The sequence below is a fragment of the Balaenoptera physalus genome, assembly GCF_965194825.1.
Source record: "Balaenoptera physalus genome assembly, chromosome: 9".
Classification (NCBI taxonomy): domain Eukaryota; kingdom Metazoa; phylum Chordata; class Mammalia; order Artiodactyla; family Balaenopteridae; genus Balaenoptera; species Balaenoptera physalus.
The window spans coordinates 27,420,077-27,431,827 of NC_138888.1; the positions used below are offsets into that span (position 1 = coordinate 27,420,077).

Here is an 11,751-nt window from a genome sequence, read left to right on the forward strand (position 1 = left end):
TCTCTAAATATGATGGTGAGGTTTTTATGTGGCTATTAAAAAAAATTACAGGGAATAATTTGTTACTTTCCTTTGTATGTATTTGGCATGATCCTGGACCATCTTCACGCCCTTTGATGATATACAACAGCTGTATTTTCACTGTATATAATATTATAGTGAGTCACAGGTTTGTTCCTTAGTAAAAGTAATTTAGATGCCAATATTTCTTTTACTAGTAGTAGAGCTTCTTATTGAGGAAACAAATGGTTGCTAACAATAGTTAAGAAGTGTGGGTTAAAGAAAGATTGCCTTTCTGTTCCTTTGCATTTTTACTGACAGCATTGTAAGAGGGCTCTCAAAAATGAAAATTAAGGGTAGTCATAGCCTGTGCCTAAAAATCCAGTCATAGAGAACTTGTAGAAATATTTATAATAATGTTCAAATTTTTCAGCTGCAACTTTTTAATTATCAGAATTTACTGAATTATGAGTTCTGTGTCTAATGCCAGAGTCTTTGCTACCATAAGAGAATTGAAGCTCCTCAAATTAACTTTTTTAAAAGATAGAAAAATGTCTTTTAAGATCTAAGATCTTTTTTTCTTCCAGTTTTACTGAGATATAATTGATATGCAGCACTGTATAAGTTTAAGGTATATGGCATAATGATTTGATATACATAAATTTTTTTCTTAATCTAAAAACACGTACTATACAACATTTGTATTGTTGGAAGCCATGAGAAGACAAGTTGTCCTAAGATAGACATCCTAAGATGTCTGTAAGTCATAAGGTATCTATGTATAACTTTCTGGGACAGTAAAAATTTTTTAAATTTGCCCATTTCCTACAAGAGATTTTAATAAGCGTTTGATTATGTTTAATAAATTTATTGTCATAATTACCTGAGATATATTAAGTGATATTTCATTTTTTTAGTTATAGTTTGATTTTCAAATAATATACTCATTTCCAACTACTATAATTTATGGCATTTAATTCATTGATGTCAGAGATTTTTAGAAAAGGATAAAAAGTACCACAGAGAACCCCATTATTATAACGAGGGATAGGTTTTTTAAGCCACTGATAATTCTCTCTGAGGAGTAAAATTAGCTTATACTTTAGCTGACTCTCTTCAGTGGTAAAATCAAGTGATTAATCATTGTATAAGAACCTGAAACATATCTTCAAGAGTCTTGCATCCAACTTCAACCTCCAGAGAGCAGCCAAAGAAGGGGAATTCAAAAGCCGGTACTTGTATCTTAAGAGGACACACAGGTCCATAAACCCTAACCCCAGCAACTTCAGCTTCAGTTTTATAGTTTCTGCTGGTCACAGTGTCCTCTGAACACTTAATAATTGGTCATCCAAAGCATAGGGCATGATTATTCCTCTAATTGCTAACAAGTAAGAATGGGTGGGGTGGTTGGGTAAGAGTGGGAGGGGAAAATGAGGTCAGCTGTTGATGCAGGCCTGGGGTTGGCGTTGCCATTACAGCTTGTCAGCACACACAGGCCTGGAAGGTGACAGGAGTTGACGTGGTCAAGGAACAAGGGCTTTGAAGATGCATTTCTTTTGCCAAAACTTCTACTTAAAAATCTCTCTGGGATGAGAACCAAAACTCTTTCCCTGATTACAGAAAGCCCATTGGTACCGGGAAAGAGCAGGAGGATGGGCGTGGTAGTGCAAGCACTAGAACGGCAGGTATTAGGAGGGGGTGTGTGCACGAGTGCACACGCGCTAATGTAGGCTACTGTGATGCCAGGCCTCTTCTCCCCTCCTTAGTGAAATAGCAGAAACGCACCATTATAGTCTGAATCTGTATAATATTTTTATGTTCTCTTCCACGGCACTTTTACAAATAACATTTTCAACATACCCTGCAATACCTTGTGAAGCACTTAGGTCAGGCGTCTTTATTTTTTTTCTAGAAGAAAGGGTTTAATAATTAACAAAAAGTACCATAATACCCAAATCAGAAATGTTTTAGAATATGTTCCACAAAGTCAATGTATCTCACTGACTGGGGAAAGTAAACTATTTCCTCAATAGGGAAAAAAAAAGGAAAGATTCCTAAAAAAAAAAAAAAGAACAATGGAAAGATTAGATGTCTATTAGCTTCATTTTCACCATTTGGGAAGGAGATGGAAAAAGACTAACTTACTAAAGTTCAAGTTGTTGGCATTACTGACAGTAGAGACCTGACTTTCTGATCTCTTCCATAGATCTCTGTCTACAGATAAACATTGGTTATGATGAGTGTGTATTAGAAGTTAAAACTGTCACAATTTTTGTTTCACATTTTTAGTCATTAATATTTTCCATTTGAAAATTTTAACTCTAGAATTTTGTCAAATAGGGTCATTTTTTATACATGAGCCACTGAACAAATTATGAAGTTTGCAAATATGTTTACTGCTGCAGTCAGATCAAGTGAACAGTAAAATTAATCTAGCGTTCATTTGGTGCACAGGCATTGTTTTGCTGCATTGTAAAGCATAATAATGAACATATAACCTAACAGGCTGCCTATTTGGTTATGGAGTGTGTAAAGGGAGTGAAAAACCTAAGAGAGGGACTTCCCTGGAGGTGCAGTGGTTAAGAATCTGCCTGCCAACGCAGGGGACACGGGTTCGATCCCTGGTTCGGGAAGATCCCACATGCCGTGGAACAACTAAGCCCGTGTGCCACAACTCCCGAGCCCACGAGCCACAACTACTGAGCCTGCGTGCCACAACTACTGAAGCCTGTGCGCCTAGAGCCTGCGCATCGCAACGAAGAATAACCCCCGCTCGCCGCAACTAGAGAAAGCCCGTGCACAGCAACGAAGACCCAACGCAGCCAAAAAAAAAAAAAAAAAAAAAAACCCTAAGAGAAACTATAGGTAGAAACTAAGAATTTGTTGGCCAGTTAAATTTATCTCAAAAATCCAAGATATTAAGCATGAATTAATAAGAATCAAGGTGGGGTCAGAGGCAGATTTAAGGGGCAAAGATGAGAAGGTTGGTCTTCAACAATTTACCTATAAAATTATGCACATGTTTTAGGAAGCTGGAGACATCCAGGAAGGGCTGGAATTTGAATAGCTGGGACTATAAAAAATAGCATCATGAGAAAAACATAGGACCAGAGATCACATTCAATCTGGACTGTCTCCCAGTAGTTGTGTGACTTGTGCAAATTATGCCCCTCTATAATTCCCTCATCTTTGAAATAAAGATCCTAATAAAGGCTACTCTTTATAAGACAAAGAGATATAAAATGCCTGCAGTAGACAGGGATGTTAAATATATGTAGAACTGTTGATGATGAGGATCTATTCTAATTGATAAATTGGTCCATTTGATTAGTTTTAGTTTAAAAAGCTGTTTTTTTGGGGTTTTTTTGTTTTTTTTAGAAATTTCATGTAATGTCTGAAACATCTATATTAACATATTTCCATACATATTTCCATACAAATACAAATATAAGATTTTTAGAAATTTCATGTAATGTCTGAAACATTTATGTTAACATATTTCCATACAAATAACCCAATGAAAGTTTAGTATTAGTTGTTTTGTTTGTTTTTTTATACTGCAGGTTCTTATTAGGCATCAGTTTTATACACATCAGTGTATACATGTCAATCCCAATCGCCCAATTCAGCACACCACCATCCCCACCCCACCGCAGTTTTCCCCCCTTGGTGTCCATATGTCCATTCTCTACATCTGTGTCTCAACTTCTTTCCTGCAAACTGGCTCATCTGTACCATTTTTCTAGGTTCCACATACATGCATTAATATACGATATTTGTTTTTCTCTTTCTGACTTACTTCACTCTGTATGACAGTCTCTAGATCCATCCACGTCTCAACAAATGACTCAATTTCGTTCCTTTTTATGGCTGAGTAATATTCCATTGTATATATGTACCACAACTTCTTTATCCATTCATCTGTTGATGGGCATTTAGGTTGCTTCCATGACCTGGCTATTGTAAATAGTGCTGCAATGAACATTTGGGTGCATGTGTCTTTTTGAATTACGGTTTTCTCTGGGTATATGCCCAGTAGTGGGATTGCTGGGTCATATGGTAATTCTATTTTTAGTTTTTTAAGGAACCTCCATATTGTTCTCCATAGTGGCTGTATCAATTTACATTCCCACCAACAGTGCAAGAGGTTTCCCTTTTCTCCACACCCTCTCCAGCATTTGTTGTTTGTAGATTTTCTGATGATGCCCATTCTAACAGGAGTGAGGTGATACCTCATTGTAGTTTTGATTTGCATTTCTCTAATAATTAGTGATGTTGAGCATCTTTTCATGTGCTTCGTGGCCGTCTGTATGTCTTCTTTGGAGAAATGTCTATTTAGGTCTTCTGCCCATTTTTGGATTGGGGTGTTTGTTTCTTTAATATTGAGCTGAATGAGCTGTTTATATATTTTGGAGATTAATCCTTTGTCCGTTGATTCATTTGCAAATATTTTCTCCCATTCTGAGGGTTGTCTTTTCATCTTGTTTATGGTTTCCTTTGCTGTGCAAAAGCTTTGAAGTTTCATTAGGTCCCACTTGTTTATTTTTGTTTTTATTTCCATTACTCTAGGAGGTGGATCAAAAAAGATCTTGCTGTGATTTATGTCAAAGAGTGTTCTTCCTATGTTTTCCTCTAAGAGTTTTATAGTGTTCAGTCTTATATTTAGGTCTCTAATCCATTTTGAGTTTATTTTTGTGTATGGTGTTAGGGAGTATTCTAATTTCATTCTTTTACATGTAGCTGTCCAGTTTTCCCAGCACCACTTATTGAAGAGACTGTCTTTTCTCCATTGTATATCTTTGCCGCCTTTGTCATAGATTAGTTAACCATAGGTGCGTGGGTTAATCTCTGGGCTTTCTATCTTGTTCCATTGATCTATGTAAAAAGCTGTTTTTTTAAATAAGAATTTAAAGTACAAATATGTCAGAATTCACCATTTTTGTTAGTAATGATGAGGTCAATCATTCTGACATTTCGATTGTAAGATTATAAAAGTATTTATTATAAAACAGTTTGTCCTAAAAATGTTTTCCAGTTTTAATACTAACTCCTTTTGATTTTGATTTTTCAAACTCCCTAGTACTTCCAATTTGGAAAAACAACCAAATGAAAATGGAATATCAGTTCAGAATGAAAATTTTGAAGAAATTATAAATTTACCCGTTGGATCTAAACCATCCAGATTAGATGTCACCAACAGCGAGAGTCCAGACATTCCTTTGAATCCTATTTTGGCCTTTGGTGATGAAGGGACACTTGGGCCCCTGCCTCAGGTAGATGGTGTTCAAACACAACAGACAGCAGGTAAGCTTGCCTCAAACTCCCTTCAGTAATCATCAGAAATATGTGACACCCAAGAGGGAATGAACCTTCTGCTGTGTGACTGTGGCACACTTTGTCCTTCAAGGGACCAAATAAGCCACGTGGAAGAGATTGTGCATGGGTCATTAGAAGTTGAATTTTGAGTTGGGTTGGGCAAATTCTAGGGCCCCTCTTGTTCTCCCACTCAGTGTAGAAATTCGGTCCGCAGCACCCACTGGGTATCCATGGGCCTCTCCTCACGGAGCGGCACTCATTGCCCAGTGGCAGTGCTTCATATTGTGTGCCCAGAACACGCTTCATATTAAGACAAACAACCGTAACTGAGTGACCATTGAACCTAGTTCTGTCCACTAGAGAAAAGGTTTGTTTGGTTTCTATTCCATCTTTCTCAGCTCTTCAGATATTTTAAGACTGCCAACATGTTCTCCCACCATTTTTCTCTCGTTTGGGTTTAGCAACCTGGGATAATATACTATTGTCCTTTTTAAATGTAGTAAGATAGTTACAATTTAAGGTAATGCGACTAATATTCCAGACTAGGAGCGTACTGAGCCCAAGGGCCTTCCATCCCTTGTTGAGTGACCATAGCTGTTGAAACTGCAAGTGACTCTCTTATACCCTGTCTCTGGAACTCACACTTAACCTGAAGTCATTGTGCAAAAAGAACAATAGCTTTACAGGACCCAGAGAAATAACAACATAAAAAAAATTACCAACACAGTGCTCATAGTAACTCAACAGCACAGTCCCGTCATTGTCAAGAACAAGTGGGATAATCCAGCTCCATCTCTTTTCAAACCTCTTTGATTTCTATCAGCTTCTCTCCCAGCACCTCACTTTCATGTATTGACCAGCATCTTTTTATACTGTTATGAAGATAGCCAAGCAAATTCAGGATGTTTATAGATGAGTCGGTAAAGCATTATTTGTGGTCAAATTGTTTTGTCATTTAGATTCCATCTGTGCACTTTTAACATATTTCCCACTTTAAAACTGGTTGGAAAAACCAACTTTGAACCTCCTATCCAAATGAAGCTAGTCTTTTTTCCTTCTCTAATATACTGACCTGGGGAGTGTAACTTCCCTTTAGTGATCTACTTTTCTAGATTGTAAAAGGAAGAAGGTCCAGCTGTCAATGGAAGCTGTAAAGCCTGACATTCTGACTCTTAAGCCTTTGAGAACAATCTGATTACCTGTGTGTTGGTGGAAACATTCCTGGTGCAGCTTCCTGCTTTGTCGTGTCACAGATTCAGAGAGATGGAAGGAACATTCAGATGACTTCCTGCTTCATTCACCAGGCTTTAAATCACCTTTTGATGTACCTGTCATTTCATTCTCACTCTTCCATACCTTCTCTAGGAACATAGTCCAGTGTCTGTGATATTAAGTGGTGTTAGGGTTCTTTTGTGGTCATGACTACTTATCAACCAACATTTATTTAACCTCCAACATATGGTTGGAACCCGAAGTATCAGGTACTGAGGATTCAAGACAAATGAATGTAAAGTCCGTATTCTCAAAGAAAAGTACAGTTGACTTACGCAGTTTGGAAAAGGAAATGATATATAGCCTAAGTTAAAGAAAAGGACATGTTTTCCTACTAGTGGTAGAATTCACTTACATATAAGACCACGGATCCTGATAAAATTGCCTATTCTTATATAAGACAATGTATATAAAAGCATGGTAAAATTTTAGGAATGTAAGATATTACTGTAGTATTCTTTAAGATTTTAGATAGATGTCATATTAATCTGTTCTTTTTTCTGTCTCCTAATATAGAAGTTATATGAGCATTTCTTCTGAAGAACCAAAGCAGAAATTTAATAAGAATTTCTACAATTAATGGAATTCCTTCCATGCTACAAAGGAGCATCTCCCCTTCCTCCAGTTTTCTAAAGATTTCTTGACCATCATTTTGAAAAGACTTTATTAAAACCAGCTAAAGACAATAGACTGGATAGCTTTTCTAATAATTTTCGCCAATAGAGAAAAAGAAATCCTCCCTTGTCCTTCAGTACTTTAAAATGGCTTTTTCCAGTGTGCTTCTTCTTAGGAAATCAATATTTTTCTGCATTCTCTAAAAGATGAGAGCATTTGGCTGTAAAAGAAATGGGCCGAGTAGGCATGATTTTTCACATAGATATTTTGGACTTTAAAAGCTACCATGTAAAATTGGCACAAAAATTTCTACCTTTTACAGTGTAATACTTGAAATATAAGTACCTCTTGGTTCAACAAGTAGAGTGAATAGGAGAGATGTTTAAATGAAGCCTGTTTGTTTAAATATTATTTAATGGAGCGAAGAGCTCTATTTGTAGAGGCAGATTACCAGGTTCTTGTAAATGCAACTTGTACATGGACATTCTGCAAACCCCACTGTCCCATTTCTTCTTGCATCTCCTTTTGCAAAACATACTCAACAATTTTAAAATGTGAAAAAAAAAAAAACATTATTTTTTCAGAGCAAGAAAATAATTTACTGTCCTCTTAAATAATGTATTTATAAAGTTTTTTCAGATAAACTAATCAAATAAATTAGAACAATGTGACAACATTGCAGAATTTGATTTCTGAGATGCATTCCTTATGTTACCATGAGAGAATGTTGTTGATGATTCAGGGCTCTTTCTGAAGTCTGTTTATTGCTGCTGTCCCCAGTGATGGTGGGACTTACCTTTGCCTTACCTGATCACAAATTATTTGGAGGTGGGGGAGAATAAAGATTTAATATTTCTTTAAATAAAAAAGAGAATTTGGTTTTGCTCGTTTAAGAGCAATGAAAAAATGATGGCATGTGGACTGCGTTTGGCACCCAGGACGCTGCAGGATGAGACCTTCATGAAGGTCCTTGTTCTGCGGGGCACCCATCAGCTTTCACCCTTCATCCTTCTTCGCTTTCGCTGCTGAGCTTGGCTGTACAGACTTGCACTTTCATTTGATCATATAAATTCAATTTTATTTTACCATTTGAGAGACTACTAATAACTAAATACTGAAGGAGAGAGAACACTGAGGGAACGCATTTTTTTATTATGGAGTGTTTAAAAAAGGTAAACTTCTGCCCCTAGAATGTGTTTTTATTAAAAGTGGGATTGATTAGATTGAATGAGGGGCTGTTCATTTATTGGACCATTTCCTTAAAATCCAAGCATACCGTCTTTAGTAACAGCTGTAATTTGTTAAAAATATTAATTTGGGGTTTTTCCCTATTCTCAGTTGTCCATGTACACATAGTCATATTAAAAGAAAAATCTGTTCAACCAAATTGTTTTTTTTTTTTAATCGACCTAGCATGAAACACCAAATAAAATGTGTTTGACATATTTTTACTTTTAGGTTTCTCATATGTTATAACTTCACTTAGGTTGATTCTTGAGTTTTCAAATTGTTCTTCATTTAACCTCAGCCAGCTTCCTCTGAACAGGCATACAGAATAGGTTGATTTCAAATTTAGAGCAGGAGTTCTGTTTTGGCTAGGTTTTCCTTTTTTCATTTATATTTAACTTAAGCAGTCATTAGCAAACTGAATGCCTCTACGTAATCAAGTTTTAATTAGAAGTGGTAGAAAATTGTTAACTCTATTTTGTTAACTACACTGCCAGAGGATGACCTTGACCTTTACAATGGCTAGAATGCTTTCTGTCCAGCCCTTGAAAATCAGTATTCACCTACTGATCTTAAAGAGGTCCTCAGTGGGCACTACATTAAGGGAAGGTCTCAGGGATCAAATATGACCCTCTCCACGGAATGAGGGTGCATGGGCTTTTAGTTTCCTTTTCCACAACATTGCAGTCTGTTTTAGGCCAATTTAATCACCAGTCACAAGTTCATTTGGTAGATACCTTCCAGTAAAAGCTGGCAGCTAAGGCTGTATGTTTCCTCCTGCATAACGTCACTACCTGGTGGTATATTATGGTAAAAGCAAACCTAAAACAGAGTTTTAAGGGGAGAATGAGGGAATAAGGACGCTGAGCAGGCTCTCAGTAGAGCCAGAGAGGTGAAAAACTACAAAAAGCTGGAAGAGAGGTGCTGGTCCACGAGAAACTCGTCTGGGTTTGTTGTCTTATCAAAGTTGGGCTCCTACCGTCTTGCAGAGGGTGGGAGCTGGGGCCCTATCTTCAGGTGTCGGCTGGAACAGTGTTTCTCATCCCTGCCTTTGCTCATGCTGTTCCCTCTGCTAATAATACTCTCCACTTCATATGAAAGTTTGGAGGATTCCATGAGGTCTAGCATATAAAGATCTTAGCACCATGCTTAACCCATAGTAAGCATTCCGTATTTATTAACTAAATAAAAAGACTCATCCTTCAATATTCAGCTTGTGTTTCTCCCTCCAAGAAACCTACTTTCCTCCCAGAGTCTCACTCTAGGTTAGGTGCCCTTCCTCTTTTCTAATGCTAACTCTCTGAATATGCCTCTATCATTGTGCTTGCCACAATCTATTACATTTATATTCATGATTCTCTCCCCCACTAGACTGAATCCTTGAGGGGGAAGACTTTTATTCATCTTTGTACAGTATTCCCAAATGTCCAGTGTGGTACCTGGTACCCATTAGGGACTTAGCAATGTTAATTGTTATAATGGATAGATGCTTGCACGCATGCATGAAATCCTCATCTTGACTTCTTGACAGCTTTTGAATTATTGATTAGCCCTTTATTCTTGAATATCCTTTCTCCAGTGGATTTTGTATCAAATCAGAGGTCAGTTGCAGACAACAGAAACCACCACAGTATTTTCAGCAGAGGGGGATTTAAACACTTAAAATTATTGGAAGGACTGAAGAGCATGCTCTAGACTGGGCCCTCAGGAATGACTCCCAGATCACAGCAGATGGGACCCACTAGGAGAGCTATTACCTCTCCCACTCAGGAAGATGAGAATTCAGGAAGCCACCCCTGGAACCACTGAACATATTGTCTTTGTTGAGATCCAGAAATCAGGAAGCCACCACAACTGGACTTTCTGCTAGAGCCACACAAGCAAAACATGGATTCCCAGGCCTTTGCCTCTTGTCCCTCGGGAAGCTGATGCGGGAATGCTGAACACTGGCCAGGAAGGGCAGAGGGAGCCAACAGTCCCATGACCTTCTTGCCAGCAGAAGCAGCCCAAAAGTGCTATCTACATCTTTCAAGCCTCACTCACATCACCCGATTCTCAGAACCTGCATCAATTCCAGACCCTCTGGTTGCAAGGAAATCTGGGAAATGTAGTTTTCAGTCTTAACACTGCAGAAAGACATCCTAGACTCACAGTGGATTGGATGTTAAGACAGCCCCCAGAGATGAATGGATAAAGAAGATGTGGCATATATATACAATGGAATATTACTCAGCCATAAAAAGGAATGAAACTGAGTTATTTGTAGTGAGGTGGATGGACCTAGAGTCTGTCATACAGAGTGAAGTAAGTCAGAAAGAGAAAAACAAATACCGTATGCTAACACATATATATGGAATCTAAAAAAAAAAGAAAAAAGAAAATGGTCAGAAGAACCTAGGGGCAAGATGGGAATAAATATGCAGACCTACTAGAGAATGGACTTGAGGATACAGGGAGGGTGAAGGGTGAGCTGGGACAAAGTGAGAGAGTGGCCTGGACATATATACACTACCAAATGTAAAATAGATAGCTAGTGGGAAGCTGCCGCATAGCACAGGGAGATCAGCTCAGTGCTTTGTGACCACCTAGAGGGGTGGGATAGGAAGGGTGGGAGGGAAGGAGACGCAAGAGGGAAGAGATATGGGGATATATGTATATGTATAACTGATTCACTTTGTTATAAAGCAGAAACTGACACACCATTGTAAAGCAATTATACTCTAATAAAGATGTTAAAAAAAAAAAAAGACAGCCCCCAGGATCCTCCACAGCTCCTGTGGCCCTGCCGCTGTCCTGGCCCTCCTCAGCCCCAACTCTATCCTCTTCACTGAGTCTTCCTTTTCTTCCCAGCGCCCCACCCAATATGATTTTACCCTTAATCATCATCCCTTTCCCCCGAAATTGCCTTGAATAGCAATCATACCCACATTCATTTCCTAGCCCAATTTACAAATCTTAATTTCCAGCCCTGCCCTCCCTCCTAAGGCCGTTCTCTTGGTCCATGTGCCTGTCAGCTGATACCACTTGTGCATCCTGCCGGTACTTCCCACTCACCGTGTCTAAAATCAACCTTATCATTCCTTCCCCCCATCAGCTCTATCTCTAGACATCCCTGTCTTTTATCCCACCACCATTTCAGTCATCCATGCTTCAGTCATCAGATATTCTTTTTTTTATTTTCCATTCTGCATTCAGTCTCCAAGTTTCCCTCTTACACAACTTCTGATCTGTTTCTACCCTGTTTGCTGCTGCCCCTTGGAGCTGCACACCACTGTTGAAGCACCTTTTGCCTCAGAAGATTAAAAGTTCAGACACAGTTGA

At 38.2% G+C, this 11,751-nt stretch overlaps 1 protein-coding gene across 9 annotated transcripts in view; it reads left to right on the top strand.

Annotated features, from left to right (window-relative positions):
* MAP7 (microtubule associated protein 7) overlaps positions 1–8,590 on the top strand; it is a 158,967-nt gene extending 150,377 nt beyond the window's left edge. For 8 of the 9 annotated variants that reach the window (XM_082474639.1, XM_082474640.1, XM_082474641.1 and 5 more), the window contains 2 exons: positions 5,081–5,304; positions 7,105–8,590. In XM_082474639.1, the coding sequence (XP_082330765.1) occupies positions 5,081–5,304; positions 7,105–7,115 (235 nt within the window). In that variant the 3' untranslated portion in view covers positions 7,116–8,590. Of the gene's footprint in view, positions 1–5,080; positions 5,349–7,104 lie in introns of those variants that run through there. The other variant, XM_082474634.1, reaches the window with a different exon arrangement.
* Positions 8,591–11,751: the final 3,161 nt, after the last annotated feature.